This window comes from Microtus oregoni, unplaced genomic scaffold, assembly GCF_018167655.1.
Source record: "Microtus oregoni isolate MIOR12 unplaced genomic scaffold, Mior012 000023F_ref0000262, whole genome shotgun sequence".
NCBI classification, from domain to species: Eukaryota; Metazoa; Chordata; class Mammalia; order Rodentia; family Cricetidae; genus Microtus; species Microtus oregoni.
In genome coordinates this window covers 28227078-28243090 of record NW_024543082.1, presented here as the reverse complement: position 1 = coordinate 28243090, position 16013 = coordinate 28227078, and the positions used below count along the sequence as shown (strand labels likewise).

General features: G+C 43.9%; 1 protein-coding gene across 6 annotated transcripts in view; it reads left to right on the top strand.

Moving 5' to 3' along the window:
• The window catches only part of St3gal6 (ST3 beta-galactoside alpha-2,3-sialyltransferase 6), a 56512-nt gene that overhangs the window by 34872 nt on the left and 5627 nt on the right, over nucleotides 1–16013 (top strand). For all 6 annotated transcript variants that reach the window (XM_041672883.1, XM_041672885.1, XM_041672880.1 and 3 more), the window contains 4 exons: nucleotides 1733–1807; nucleotides 4500–4603; nucleotides 6163–6226; nucleotides 14646–14741. In XM_041672883.1, coding sequence (XP_041528817.1) covers nucleotides 1733–1807; nucleotides 4500–4603; nucleotides 6163–6226; nucleotides 14646–14741 — 339 coding nt within the window. The remainder of the gene's footprint in view (nucleotides 1–1732; nucleotides 1808–4499; nucleotides 4604–6162; nucleotides 6227–14645; nucleotides 14742–16013) is intronic.

Here is a 16013-nt window from a genome sequence, read left to right as displayed (position 1 = left end):
AAATAGTTTCCATATAAACACAAAGACCTGAGTTTGATCATAAACAGCCAGGTGTGGTAGTACCAACTGGGCTAGTAGGCTTAGCCTGATCCATAGCCTCTCGGTGAGAGACTCTGAGACAACGATGCAGATTGGCTCAAATGTAGGCCAAAGTGGTTCTCTGGCCTACCCGAACACATGCAACACATCACTACCAACAGGAGGCAACTCAGCACTTAAGGCACTTGCCATGCAAGTGAGAGGCCCAGAGTTTGCATCCCTAGAATGCATGGTGGGTGTCAGAGCTCACCTGGAGTCTCAGCTTTGTAAGGGAGAGACAAGAGGTTCCCCAGAGCTAGCTGACTCCCAAGATACCATGTTAATGAATTCTGGGCTTGAGTAAGTGATATTCTAAAACAGTTGTCTACGTTCAGTCTTTGTGTTGCTTCTCCATCTCTTACCTTAGAAATGAAGTAATCCAGTTCATCTTGCTCATGGAATCTAGCAGTGTTTGTGCCTTGCTGTGCTTGCCCACCGCATCTGTGTATCATCCTATGGATAAACCACATGGCCCTTGCCATTGCAGTATTCTCAAAGCATCTCATTATCTACGGGCTGACATCCTCTTAGTTCAATAGCTTACTAGTTCTGAGTATGGAAGTTTTCGTACTTAAAACAACGAAAACCAGGGCTGGAGAGCCGGCTCAGTGGTTAAGAGCCTTTCTTGCTGTTGCAAAGGACCTGGGTTTGATTCCCAGCGTCCACAACGTGGTACTCAGATGTACATTCAAAACACTCATAAAATAGTAAAAATAAATGTAAAACAATTTAAACTGGCTGTAGTGTGCCTTTAACCCCAACACTTGAGAAACTGAGACAGGCAGATCTCTGTGAGTTCAAGCCCAGCCTGCTCTACAGAATAAGTTTCAAGACAGCCAGGACTACATAGAGAAACTCTGTTTTAGAAAAAAAAATCATAAAAATGGAAAAAAAATTACCTGTCTACAAAACCTTCAGTCTATTCAGATTGAGTCTTATTGATAGTAGAAAAATATTAATAAATTTTTTTCTTTATCTTGTTCAGTCATTTAATTTTAAAGCATCAATTCTTCATGTAATCGTTGATCAATGAATGAAACGCAGTGATGCTCTTTCCTCTTCCGGCCATTTCCTCCCATCACCCTCCCCCCACCTCCCCACTCCCACCCCTGCCATTTACTTTCCTTGTTGGGTTTCACGATGCATTTAGGAACCACCCGAGTCAAGAACTGAGGACAGCGAGATATGGCTCTCAGCCGTGTGACCTGTGGCACTCCAAAAGCAATGGTCTGTTCAAGTTGCTCTGTCGGATGTGTACACTGTTTGCCGTCACTAGGTGTTCCCACATATGACTTGGGATGAAAGCCACGTTCACTTGGACTGTTTGACTTCGAAGGCCTTTGAGGACTAAAACTAAATGGGATTTTGGCTTCCACATTGTGGAAGAACCCTTCCCAGAGGCCCCTGGAAATCCCTGTTCCCCCAGTTCCTTAGGACAACGTGGGCCTTTTCAAACGTCAGGGCTGTATGTGCGTGTGTGTGTGTATGTGTGTGCATGCGTGCATGCGTGCATGAGTGCGTGTCTGTCTGTCTGTCTTTGTCCTCTGCTTCCAAGGCCGGTCAGCAGTGGAGTCCAGTGAGTTCCTGGTGTACATGTTTCTCTTTGGGCAGGATTCCTGGTTCTAGTTTCTTACTTTATAATTCTTTTTCCTAGGGTACCATCTATGGATGTCAAGAGTAAAAATATCAACACTTGTCCAAAAAAGCCAGCTTTCAGCTCTCTCCTAAGGTAAAAAGTAGACTAAAAAACCTGTAGCCATACAACATTTGTGAATGTGTTTGTGGTCATTTTCACACTACCCTTTTCATGACATCTTGGTACATGTGATATTGCGTGTGTAAGGAAGTGTGTAAGAAATTTGAGTAGTCTGCATGTGTGCATCCAGCCAGATCTCTGAGCATAGTTTAAGGAAAGACACTACAGCTGGTGTTCTCTTAACTGAGGTGAGATTGGAGAGGCCTATGTGGGTTTGATTAGAAAAAAAGAGAACTGTTCTTTAGTTTTTTTTCTCCTCCCTCCTCTCCTCCCAGTCCTCTCCCACCACCTTCCCTCTCAGTGAGACTTCATCCAGCAACTGATCCGAGTAAATGCAGTTTTTTTTTATTATTATTAAAAGTTTCCCCTCATGGGTGGTGCATGCCTTTATTCCTAGTACTTGGGAGGCAGAGGTAGGTGAATCTCTGAGTTTAAGGTCAGCCTGGTCTACAGAGCTAGTTCCAGGACAGCGACAGCTGGGGTTACACAGAGAAAACCTGTCTCAAAAAAAATAAAGAAAAAGAAAGAAGAAAACCACACACACACACACACACACACACACACAAATCCCCTGAGTTTTATAGAACTATGTAGAATGCAAAATGATTGATCACATGTCATGTGAACAGTGAGTGAGCGTTGTGGTTGCTGGGATTTGTAGTCTACCAGTTCACCCTTCCACCTACAAAGCTGTCTTCTCCTGTGCACTGCCACTTGGATAGATGGCTGGGCCACACACTACTAGACAGCCAAAGCAGCGCCAAACTTGGTTCGGCATGTTCAATTATATAACATATTCGTTGAGACCCCTCCCCCAAGGTTATAGTGTTTGTTTAAGACAGCTAAGTGAGCATCTAAGACTGCAAGTAAAGGCACAGGCAAGCATGCATTTGTCATTTGCACAGTACACTCTGAGGATGCTACTTTCTCCAAGATGGATAAAAGCCAGGAAGCATCAGGAAGCTCTGCTCAGGAACCTGCCTGGGTGGAGGACTCCTTCCCTCAGAATCAGGCTTCTGTGCGGATTGCAGCTTCGTCTTCTGTGGACTGGTGGCTCCCTCTCAAAGCAGGAACTTCACCGCCCATCCTTACCATAGCAGGCTTTTGTAGGAGTAACAATCGCGGAGCCGCACTGTGATAAAAGTGCTTTTTAATATGGTTATCCTACTTATTACAGGTAAAATTAATACTTATTGAGGCTCTTAATATGTCTGAGATATTGTGCCAGATAATTATTGCATTTGGAGAGTCATTGTAAGCAATGAATAGAGGTTTGGCTAGGAAGACTTGTTAGTTAACGGTCTCATTCCTGTCTTATCGCCCTAAGCAGCTCGGAAGTAGAAAGCCCTTTGCCGGAGCCTCACATTGGAGCTCGGCTTCTCCAAGGAGATGATCTTGAATCTTCTCCCCCAAGCTTGAACTAGTGTCCTGGCACTTCCCCCTCCCCAGTGTAGGTCCTGAACTTGGGAATCAACACTGATTTAGAAATGGCTTTTATAGGGTGGCTGCCTTAAGGCTGCTGTCACAACCAGCACTGAAGCCTGACCACACATTTGGTCAGGGAAGGCCACTTTCTTCCCTGTTTCCTCTGCCAAGATGCCATGTCAGTTCGTAAGGCAGCTCTCACGACCAGGATCAAATTGAAGGCCTGCACTCTCAGTTGACAGCTATTTCCATTTGACATGCAGCATTAGGAAAGCCCAACCTCACTCTGGTTTCCTGCTGTCCTTTTAAATATTAGCCCAAAGCTGATGGTGGGAGTCAGATAGTGCCCATGTGGGGTCTGGAGTAGAGTGCGGCAGGTCCTGCCCTAAGAATTCCAGTCTTTCTGGTGGGAGAAAATATCTTAGAAATGGGACCTTTAAGATATTTTCCCTCTCTTTAATAACACGAATAAACACCTCTCCTACTTTAAAATGGTCCTTTGAAAATTGATTTGGAGTTAAAATTCATTCAGGCAGTTATTAAACAGGTGTTGACTGATTGTATTCTGTGCTGGATACTGTAACAGCTCTTCTTGCCTCTACTAGACATTCCGAAGAGAGGTATGGGAGTCACAGGGCAATTTCTTTTCCTTCTGAGACAGGGTTTCTCTGTAGATTTGGAGCCTATCCTAGAACTAGCTCTTGTACACCAGGCTGGCCTCGAATTCATGGCCATCCGCCTGCCTCTGCCTGCCAAGGGCTAGGATTAAATGCGTGTGCCACCACCGCCCAGCTCCACAGGGCACATCTTGAAGTTAGAGCATGTAGCAAGAAGAAAGATGTCCATAGTTTTTGTTCTCGAGTAAAGCTTAGTTTAGTGACTTTAGGGCAGAGTTGAATTCTCCAGCTGTATTTAACTTTTATTGTATCTTTGTTTTTACAGTAGGTATAGTTTATGCATATGGCACTTTTTAAGTTTAGAACAGCTTAGCATCAATCCCTATACAACTTCCTGGCCAGCACTGTGTCACTTAGACGGTGGTTTTACTTACACTGTAATATAACTTTGGTTCCTGTGCCTGAAAATGGCATAGCTCTAACCTTTAAGTATTGTCTTAATTATTTAAAAAAAATATTTGCCCAACCTAAGTCATCCCCTGTAGTAAGTTTCGGTTGTGATCAAAGATGTTCAGAAACCTAGCAGACACTTGACTTGATCATGCTTTATTATTTCCTTCCAGGTTTCCCCAGTTTTACCCCTTTCTGTGTACATCTGATTTTGCAAGGATTACTTCTATGTACGGTACCAATAATTTTGTTTTACCCTATGGGATAAAGTCATCAGGTCAGTCCCAGTGTTCTTATCCTGCCTTTTAATTTGTGTGGTGTTTGATGCCAGCGGCATGTTTTTGTTTCCTAATAGCTCCCAGGAGATAGGATGTGGGGACAGAATAAAGAAAAAAAATTAAAGTTTTAAACATAAATACACTTTTAGAGGAGGTAGAGAGGCAAAAGTGGTTAGAATGTTTTTGTTGTTTTGTTTTGTTGCTGTTTTTGTGGTCGTGGTGGTGGTACTGGGGAAAATGGACTTCCGTTTCTTCTGTCACAGTGGGACTTAGCTGGGCTCACACGCCTAACTTTATTATAGTTTAGAATTAGCAGGATAACCTTAAAGGGCAGCTTCTTCCCAGCTCCTTCCTTTCACCTTTGTCTGTGTGTTCATGTAGACACATGTGCGTATACGTGTGAACATGTGAAGGTCCTAAGATCTCAGATGTCATTCCTCAGATCCCCCCTCCTTTTTTGGGAGGCAGGCTCCTTCACTGGCCCGGAGTTCACCAAGTAGGCTAGAGTGACAGGCCACCGAGTCTAGGGCTCTCTGTCTCCTCTGTCACAGCCTCCCCATGCTATGATTGCAAGCCTAGGCCACGGTGCTGTTTATGCGGGCTTCAGGGACTGACCTGGGTCACATACTTGCACACAAGCACTTTGCTGACTGAGACTCCCCAACCCCAGTGTTCCTCTCATCTCCTTCAGCAGCAAGGTCTAGATCCTTACTATTTTACCTTTACTAGTAGGTGTTTATTTTCATTAAATCGAGAAGGAATAATTCCGACTGTTAACATGACAGCAATCTTTCCCCATTCATGGAGAGCTTTTGGGACTTATGTAGAAAGTTTAGATTTGGGGGAGGCCTTAAGAAACCAAGTGGTGCCAGTTACAATTTTGTGATATTTTACTTTTTCAACTGATTCTGCTTTAAAATTGCCCATGTGTATGTGTGTGTGTGTGTGTGTGTGTGTGTGTGTACGATTTGCAGAAGGCTAGGATGTAGCTTAGTTGATATAGTGCTTACCTAGCATGGTTGAATAAACCAAGTATTGTGGTCCATACCTGTAATTCTGGCACTTGAGAGGTGGAGAGGCAGGAAGATCAGGAATTTTAAGGCCTCCTCAGCTACACAGAAAGCTTGAGGCTAGCTTGGAATATATGAAATCACACACACACACACACACACACACACACACACACACACACCTATACACAAGTATATACATATAAGTATATATACGTGTATTCATACACGTATGTATGTGTATCAGAGATTTTAACTAATTGGTTTAAATTCACTGAGTTCCATTTTATGGTTCAGAATCATCTGATTGCTAATTTTTATTACTCTTTGTGACTGTTTTTACACTGATCCTCACTCCCAGGAAATTACTTCAAAATATTTACTACTTTGAGTGTGCTTTTTGAGTATTGTGATCAAACTGTAGATAAGTTGTCAATTTTTCACTGATCATCTCCAACACAGCCATGGTATTTAGAAAGAGTCTGGGAGCTGGGGAGCTGGGAAGATATGGTTAGCCTTCTGTTCCTAATGCTGTATTTGTTTTCCAGCGCCATATTTTCGAACTGTCCTTTCAAAACTGAAGAGCTGTGATCTCTTTGATGAGTTTGACAAGTGAGTTTATTTCTTTCTTTCTGACTTTCAGCTTTATTTAAAGTGATTTAAAGTATTTGCCTTAAGAAATTCAAAGTGCATATACTCTGGATTCTTCTGGATGTGTGTGTTATTAAAACTCCAGTAGTTATTTCTGCTCTTATTCCCCTGGAAGTAAGCAAGTTATGAAATTAATATAGAAGTTGCAGCATTGGCTGGCTCAGTTTTCAGTGTTGAACACTGTTCAGTGATGAACAACAGGAGTTTCTACCCATGGTATTTTTGACCCATGTCCATCATCTCTAATTTGTTTCTACAAAAGAATGAATTCTCCTGTACTGCTAACCAATGCAGAGCCTCCATCCACCGTGGTTCCCCACACCTTCTGTGTGTATCCCCAGGACTCCTGATTGTTGACTATTGAACTTTAAAGCAGTTCTGTTCCTTTTTGTTGAGAATTACATTCGAAGAAAGCAGATAGCTTACTTAGGTATACGTCTTATATCTATAAATGTTGCTTTGTGTGGAGAAAATTTTCTTGCCAAGATAATCCATAGAAAACCCATTGGATGTCTTGGTAGGTAGGCTTCCTTTTACAAAGGTGGGCTTATTTCAAAAAAGTTTGAGGATACAATTTAGAATTTGGACCATGGAGTAGCATAAAGAATGAGATGGTCTGTGGAGATCAATCCTGTACTTAAGAAGGGAAATGGCAGAATTCTTCTTGTCCAAGAGTGCAGTGGTGCTCCTTGAGAACCGTGGAAACTGTAGTGGACGCAGACGTGAACGTGGAGAGGGAAGTTAGAGCACAGAGTTGGACAGGAGTGTGCTACATTTTATTGAGATCTTTCAGGTCTGCGAAAGACACAGATTATGGAAATATGGAATATGTATGGTTGGTCCATTGTCACTTGTTATAACTGGTAATTCAAAGCTATGCTACCTACTGACTGATCAGTTTCAACTTATTGCATATCAAGAAGTTGGTTTTTGTATTTTGAGACAGGGTTGCTTACTCTGTACACCAGGCTGACCTCAAACTCAGAGATCTGCTTGTCTCTGCCTCCCGAGCCCCGAGATGAAAGGCATGTATCACTACCACCCAGCTACCACATATCAAGAGTTTTGAGTTTTGTGCATGTACACATACATACACAGAGAGACATATACTTCTACATCTCATATTTTACATAGTTTTCATTTGTAGAGTTTTGATTTGTGAAGATGGTTGGCTTATGTCCTTTAGGTCAGTTTCCTCTAATTTTGCAAAAGGTGAGAGCAAGGCTGGACAGACAGACAGCTTGTTCTAGCTGGGAAATGGCAGAGCGAGGATGAGAACAGAGGTAGCCGCAGCTCCAGTGCTTAGATGTCTGGGCGGAGAGCAAGAGCAGGGATCTGCAAACTGTTCTGCAAGTTGTCATTTTTGAGAGTCAGTGAGCAGAAGTTTCACCCTTGTCTCCTTTTACTGTTACTAGACTGTTTGATTCAGCTGCTGTCCTGGCTGTCTCAGGCAGAGAGAGATCTTCAGCCGTTATCCGTTCCTTTCTCTGACTCGATCGGGCTGTCCCCACTGTTTCCTCTACATTGCTGCTAATGCTTCCACTCCTATCAGGCTATGTCTAATCCACCCACTGGAAACCTTCATCTTCTCCTCTTTGCCCTCTTTCTCATTTCCAGAAAAAAAAAAAATTTTTTTTTGCTGCTGTTTCAAGTATAAACGCTTTAAGGTCACATTAGTTTGCTTCAGATAACTAAATCAAAAGTGTCTAATGCTTTGGTAGATTCCTTTGTGAAAGGGAAATGTGAAGTATCAGTTAAATTTGTAAGCTGGATACTTTCCTCTTTCTCATTTTTTTTTTTTTTTTTTCGAGACAGGATTTCTCTGTGGCTTTGGAGCCTGTCCTGGAACTCGCTCTGTAGACCAGGCTGGTCTCGAACTCACAGAGATCCGCCTGCCTCTGCCTCCCGAGTGCTGGGATTAAAGGCATGCGCCACCATCGCCTGGCTCTCTTTTTTTTTTTTTTTTTTACATGCATGAAGTTTGCAGGCCTGCCCCGGCAATTCTGTGGTCATCAGGGCCAAGGCTTCTTTGTGTTGGATGCTGCTGTTGCTCAGTTCATGGCTTCTTCCTTAGGGTTCAACATGAAAACTGGGGTCCAAGCTATTATGTCTCCATTCCTACCAGGGAGGAGGAATGGGCGAAGGGCATGAACCCCTTCGTGAGGCTTGCCTTCTGCTTGTGGAGCTATCAAGAAGCCACACATAACTGTTCACTGTACCTGCTGATGAGCTGGAGCCAGAAGGGCCAACATGGGAGGGCTCTATCTCTTGCCAGCTCCAAAGTTAGCAGTTTTAGCTGGAAGCTTGCCATCTGGAGCCATTATTTATGTCATGGGGATTGGCAAGTCTTACAAGCTGGAGCTTTTCAGACTGTCTCCTCCTTCTCCACCCTCAGAATCGATCATTAAATACGCCCTCTCGGCCACTGATGACTCTCGTGGGGTAAACTGAGGCACTGGACATGTCTGGCTAGAAAGGGCATGGGAGATGTTGCCTGTTGTCTAGGTCATTTTGTGCCCACCTGGTAAGCCTGTGGACATCCTGAGTTCGACTTCGGGTACATAGAGTGAAAAGAGAGACCTGAGTGTTCTCTCTCACACTAAATAAGCAAAATGCAATAATAATAAAAAAGTATGTCCTGTTGTAAGGGTGGAGGGAAGCATGGTGATAGTCTTTTTAGGAGCTTTCTCTGTTGTTTCTTTGGTCCCCAAGTGTTTATGTGCCACGGATGCTCCTGAAGTCAACTGAGATAAATAGCCCAGCCACGCCTCTCCGCGCTGCTCCTGTGCTTTCTCACAGATAAAGATTTTCTCAATTCACCTAAGCTCAGGGAGCCTAACTTCCATGCCCACTGAGCCTCACTAAGGATGGACATTATAAGAAAACTGCAAAGGACACTTAAAACAAGCCCATAATCTAAGCTTATGACTTCCTTGTTGCCCATGTCACTCCCTTGTTCTAGCCTGGTCCTGGCCTCAGGGATATCGCAACCTCTCCAGTGGAATTTCATCCCTCCCCAGCGAGGAGCCACAGAAGCCTTGGCATGCAGAACTGCAGCTTCCACTTAAAATGCACCAACTTGCTGCCCACCCCCAGCCACCAGATGAAGAATGCTTTAGTCCCACGGTCTAGGTAGTTATACAGTGACTACAGATAAATACCTACGAAGGGAAACACCTGCATTAAAGCAGTTGGCAGCTAACTGCGTGATGGGTTGTAGAAGTTGTCTAGATGCTTCATGAAGCAGAACCCACTATGTCAGCTCAACAGAACTGGGTTGGATTGGTTACAAGGAGAGGCAGGGCAGGATCCTGCAGTGAGAAAGAACAGAAGCTTGTTAGAAACGCTACGAACATGATGAAGGTCTGCATCCTGTCCACACTCTGACATTCTGCCGAGTGAAGGATTGTATAGCTCCAAGCCCGTGTAGGGTGGAGGAGCTGAGAGCAGAGGAAGTTGTGATCAACAGAGGGTTCATCTGTGGTAAAAAGCACAGGGCAACCACTGCCCGTTTCCTACCATCTCTTCACAGATGCTAAGATAAGATACAAGAGCTGAGGCTCCCCTATCCAAAACAAAATGAAACAAAACAAACAAACAAAAAACCCCCAACATGGAAGACGTCAGTGGTTTCTGTATTTCATACAAACTGTGATGAGAGGGGTCAGATCATCAAACCACATTCCTAGAGGCACTAAGGGAGTAGAGAACCTGGCCTTCATCCCTAATTGCACACTATTTCAGGGTTTGGCTTCAAGGAATATTGATTTCTGATTGAACATGCATTATCAGTCTTGAGGTTTATGGTTCCTATAGGGTACGCCAATGGCTTCACTGAACATAAAGTGCCAATTTATACCCGAAGTTGTCTTCCTGAAGCTTCCTGAATTTAGACTATGTGCAGTCTTAGCATCTTTATGGCATGTCTCTGGTTGAGGGGTTGAATAGTGGCTCAGTGGTGTGAGGAATCTAAGGCAGAATCTCTGTGGTTTTTTTCTGTTTAGGTACAAGATGGTGGTCTCTGCTCTAACCTATGCCATACAGTGTCAATGTCTAAGCTGAAAGGAAGGGGAAGATCAAAAATGTTTTACTTATACCATTGTCTTTCCAGGGGCAGAATCTTTTCTGAAAGCATCTGACAGACTCTCCTACTATCTGATTGATCATGTGGGATGAGTCACATGGCTGCAACTAGACCAATCAGTGTGAGGGATAATGAGCTCACCACTGTAGGCTTACAAAAGGAGGCTTCTGGGTTATTGAGAGCTTGGCCAGTAGGACCTGCCATAGATTCTTACACTAACGCCAGCGTGACATGTTTTAATGTATTGCATGTTACCAAGGTAAAAAGAGAACATCTCAACGCACTCAGTAATGAAGATATATCACAGACGGTTTGTAATAGTAGCTACAGTTTACTTTCTGTGTATTGTGGAGTAGTGACTCAGCCAGGGGTTGTAGCCCTGTACAGTGTGTGACTCTTGGTCTTGCCTGATCTCAGGAGAAACATGCCTTCTATGTGGAGGATATGAATCCTAGCCCTGCTTCCTCAGCGGCTGTTGAGGTCCTACTTTTACAAGTTCTGACACTCTGCAGTTATTTGATTAGTGGATAAGACTCTTGGGGGTCTGTGTATTTCCTTACTTTTTTCCCAGGTAGAGTAACAGAAATCTGCCTCTCTACACACTTAGGGAGAGTAACGTCCACACACTTAATGTGAGAACCGAACTGAGTTTGGAAACCCCTGTAAATGAATGAGTGGTTTTGTTGGAATCACAGGCAAGAAAAAGGACACCACTCTTTCTTCTAGGCACTCAGAATTCACCTCAGCTATTTGTGCATGAAGATGGTGCTAAGTAAACATGATTGATGAGCCAGATGGTGGTGGTGCGTTCCTTTAATCCCAGAACTCAGGAGGCAGAGAGGGGCAGGTTGATTTCTATGTGTTCGAGGCCATCTTTGTCAACAGAGCGAGTTTCAGGACAGTCGAGGCTATACAGAGAAACCCTGTCTCAGAACAAACGAACAAACAAAAACAAAAAGTAAACATGATGAAGTTACACAATCCACAGAGGATTCTGGGAATCCTTTCTCACATCTAAGGTGCCAGGGCATCCAGAGTCCAAGGTCAAGTGCATCATGAGGGGCAGGACGCTTCAGTTCTTTTACAGAACATGAGAATCTGTTTGGGAGAAGCGAGTTCCCAGAGCAGTGGTTCAGACAGTTGGTATCGTTCTGTACCTGCCAGAACTGCAGTGGAGCTGTGGATAAGACGCTCCTGGGAACAGGCCATGCTAGCACTACCCCCCATTCCCTGTAACCTAGGTGAGCTTCAGTAAAGTATATCAGTCTTTGTGGTATCTTTTCCTCTGAGGAAAGACGGGATCTCAGGAACAGGGTTTCCTCTGGATGCTTGGGGAGTTTTTCTTCCAGCAAAGGCCCTTTCTCCCCCTGTCCCCTGTAAAGCTGGCAAAGAAGAAAACAGAAAATGGAATTCCTACAAGTGTTTGACACAGAGGTGTGATGCCCAAGAACGGCACTCTGTGGGGCTAGTTTTCGAGGACCCTGTAGAAGAGATCTGCCTGTATCCTTGGTTCTCTTGGCTGACCGTATTTTAGTAAGGCCTGTGGGAGGTTCAGGGCTCGCACTTGGAGGGGAGAATCAATGCTCTGGCATGACAGATGGTAGCCCCCATCTGATCCTTTGGTCATGATGCCACATACAACTTGGTCCGATAGGGAGGTATATTCTAGGAATACTACGGTTCACCCTGTCAGTGCATTGCAGCCTTACAGCATTCGCCCAGTTTGGGACTGAGCCAAGTTACCTCTTTCGGAAATGAACTTCAGAGCTCCAGCTTATGAGCCTGGAATCCTTTATTGAAACTCCAGTGTAATGTCCCAGAGGGCATGCTGGGAGCCTTCACTCCCAGCAGCGCTTGCCCTTCTGTGGTTGGTGTATTCAAGATTGTAGTCTGGTATCAGACAGGAGTTCCAGGCCAGGATAAAAGCTGGAGCCCTTAGAATTCTCCCTCTACTTAGGGAAAAGCAGTTCTTCGCCCAATAGAATTGAAAGTGGCCGAGCAGAGCTAGTTCCTGTCAAATCTGTTACACACAGAAACCCTGTCTCGATGTCCCCACTTCCAAATAAAGAGCGGAAAGCGGCTTTCAGTCTTCAGTGGAGGCTGAGGGGTTAGACTGATGATCGCTGATACTCTTCCCTGATCTCCATTCAGGCTGTCTCATGGAAACAGCTGTTGCTTCTAACCTGTAGGTTCTGAGCCACCCTGTCTAGATGGAGCAGGCTTGCTCAGGATTTCCAGGAGGGGCGAGGAATGGCCAGCTTCAGCAGGATCAGCCTGGGAAAGAACTGACCCTGAGTTTCTGGAGAAGGAATTGCTCCCTGTGGAGGGCATTTGTGGGACAGACCTCCTGAGGAGAACAGCTGTGATACTCTGAAAAGAGGGTTTGACAGTGGTACCCTCTAGCAGTGAGGAACTGGGAGCTGTGGTGAGCTGGGCTTCCTCCAGTTCGTATTGAGGTCACACTTGTTTATAAAAGTCTCCAGATACAACTTTCTTTCTTTCTCTTTCTCTCTCCTCTCCTTCCTTTTTTCCTTTCTTAATGCGTGATACTACTTTGTAATTTTTTCAACATAATATTTTTATTGATTATTTGGAAATTTCACATAATGCACCCAGACCACATTCACTTCCCAGACAGTTTCCTTCTTAAAATAAGCAGACCTAAGAAGACACCTCCAGAACATATTGTGATGTGGATTGATTATGCAAAGATTTGTGAGCACACTTTTTACTGGATAATTTTTATTTTTTATTGGATAATTTTATTGGGCAATGCCCCTGTCTTTCAGCCCCCAAATTCTTGACAGCCATAAAACTGTTGTTTCTTGTTCTTATCTGGTGAAGTAGATACTGATGCCAGCAGAACTCACAGTTGAGAACTAAGAGCCTCTAGTTAAAGTGTGTCAGAATATTTGGGGGACTGGGGCTGGTGAGATGGCTCAATAGGTATAGGTGCTCACTGCCATTTATGATGGATTTGTGTGTCGCCAGCACCCACATGATGGAAAGGGAGAACCAATGCCCATAAATTGGTTTGACGGTGGTACCCTCTCTCTAGCAGTGAGGAGCTGGGAGCTGTGGTGAGCTGGGCTTCCTCTACCACACTTCTGATCACCACACTTGTGCCAGAGAGAGAGAGAGAGAGAGAGAGAGAGAGAGAGAGAGAGAATGAATATAACTAAAACAGGCAAAGAATTTTATATTTTTAGAAGTGCTTTTGTAATATCCATGTTAAAACATGACATAATTCATTGAAATATGCAAGGCAAGTCTCTGAAAATATGTTAAACTTGATTACAGAACGCATACATCATCTCTTAACCCAATCTGGGTTTTAAAAAATGTTTTCCCACTCCTACCCTCTCCAGGTTTAAATATTACACAGCATTTGTACAGTTTCGCTATTAAGGTTTAAGTCTTAGAATTTGGAGGTTGGCTCTGCTGCTGGCTTGAGGACCAGGTTTGTCTTTAGATTTCCCCTGTTAGGAAGGAGCCCTTAGCAGACTCCTCTGCTTGTCTCCTAGAGATCTATGATTTCTTAGGCCTAGTGGATGATGGTCAGAGCAAGAAAATCCCAGGCCAAGGTCACTTTAGCCAAGGGCCAATGCTGTGCCACCCCAGGGTTGGATTCTGCCGTGGAAGCCCCCTTTGTGTTCTACTTAAAGCTTTTTTTCAGAAGCACAGTGAATGCTGTGTTTGGGTGAAACACCAAGAAGCAGTCATGTTTGAGAAATTCAAGAGAGCCCAGGCAGAAAGCTGCCCTTCCTCTACCACATTCCAAACTGGTCATTTCCACACTCATATGATGCAAGAGAAAGCCAGGGGCAGATAAGGAGTGGGGAATACTGGTTTAGAATGGAGATAGTGATGTAATGGGAGCTAGGCTAGCAGGACCCGCAAGTTTATGCTGATGGAACCCCTTGGCACTCTGAAAGTTCAGAACCAAATGCTAGTCCCACCTGTTCGGAGTTTGGACTTTGAGTGATACATTTCCCCTCAAATTCATTTCTTCATTTGTCTATCAGGCTTCTCTCTCCAACCTGGTGATGTTGAGGAACACAGGAGAGAATGGACGTGGGCATGAGCTGTTAAGGGTTGACATCAACCATGATGCTTTGCTTTCCCCAACAGCATTGTTTTTCCTGAGTCTCTGGACCTCAGGCACAGTTGGTTATTTTTCTACTTGGATGACAAATGAAATTTTAGTTAGTTCTTGAGAGCAGGAACGGGTTCTTGGAATCACTCCAAATCCTAAATGTGATTTTTGAGTCTCACACTTGTCTGTTTGCTCCACAGTGTGCCGTGTAAAAGGTGTGTGGTGGTCGGTAATGGAGGCGTGTTGAAGAATAAGACATTAGGAGAAAAAATCGACTCCTATGATGTGATCATAAGGTAAACATAGCTCCTATTTTCTAACCTAGAATTGCTCGAAAAGAGTGTGGCTTCCCACTCTAGCACAGCTGTGTTTTAAAAATGATCGTTTATGCACCTGATTATAGAGCTTTCTGCCTTAGTTCCTGGGTACAGTAAACTAGATTTCAGATCACTGATTTAGCAAATATTTAATAAGTCCACTTAGTATGCCAGGGACAAAGTTAGCCACAGGGGAGATCATAGCATGATAAGAATGTTCTTGTTGTGGGGTTTATATTCTAAAGCAATGGGGAAAACAGTAATTAGATATATAAGAAGATATTGTAAGTTTAATACAGACAGAATTATCAAGTGACTACTTGAAAAGGGGTGAAATTTAAGCTAGACCAAAGGACCCCTATAAGACTAGCTATATGAAGACAATGAGAGCACTCTAGACAGAGAGGATGTTTTGCAGGTCCTTAGGAAGCTTTCATCCTGACTTTGTGAGAAGCAGCAGATAACCCAAGCTCAGAGAGTGGTCTAACCAGAAACAGAGGAGGGGGGCAAAGAACAGGCTATGCAGGACATTTAAGATTAGAAAATTGTATGCTAATTTAAGTCCTTTAGGAGCTTTTGAAGCATTTTAGATAGGAGCTGCAGGAAATACGTTTGTGTCTGGAAAGTATTCTGGCTGCAGCAGACCATGGACCACGAGGGACTAGCCATGGTAGGAAGCGTCAAGAGAAGTTGCTGTATTGAGGCAGTAGATGCATGGGTAAAATTGTCATTGACGGGAAGAGGGGAAGTGGCAGACAGGAACGGGGTTACGGAAAAAGGGGTATCAGGATTTACTGCTTCATTAGATCAAGTACTGCAAATAGAGGAAGCAAGGGCCCTCTGGCTGTTTTCAGCTCCATTGATTGGCTGGGGAGTTACAGCATTCATTATATAGCAAGTTTGGGAAACAAGTTTAGGCTCAGGTTTGGAAGAAAATAAAAATTTCTGTATTGCTGTGTTATCTTTGAGATATTAGTAGGGAAGTTGCCAGTCACATCAAGAGGTAAAACTTTTCAATAGTGACTGTCTTAAGAGCTGTATTTAAACCAAGGGCTTGGTGAAACAGTTTAATAGTTACTCATGTTGTAGTGCCCCCTTCCCCCAACCATTAACTTCTTATGTTCCTACTTCATAACTGTAGTTTTCTCCTGTTGTGAATCAGAGTAAATATTTGATATGCAGACCATCTGGTATACAACCCCCGTGAAAGGGTTGTTCGACCCATAGGCTGAGAACCTCTGCTCTTGGGCA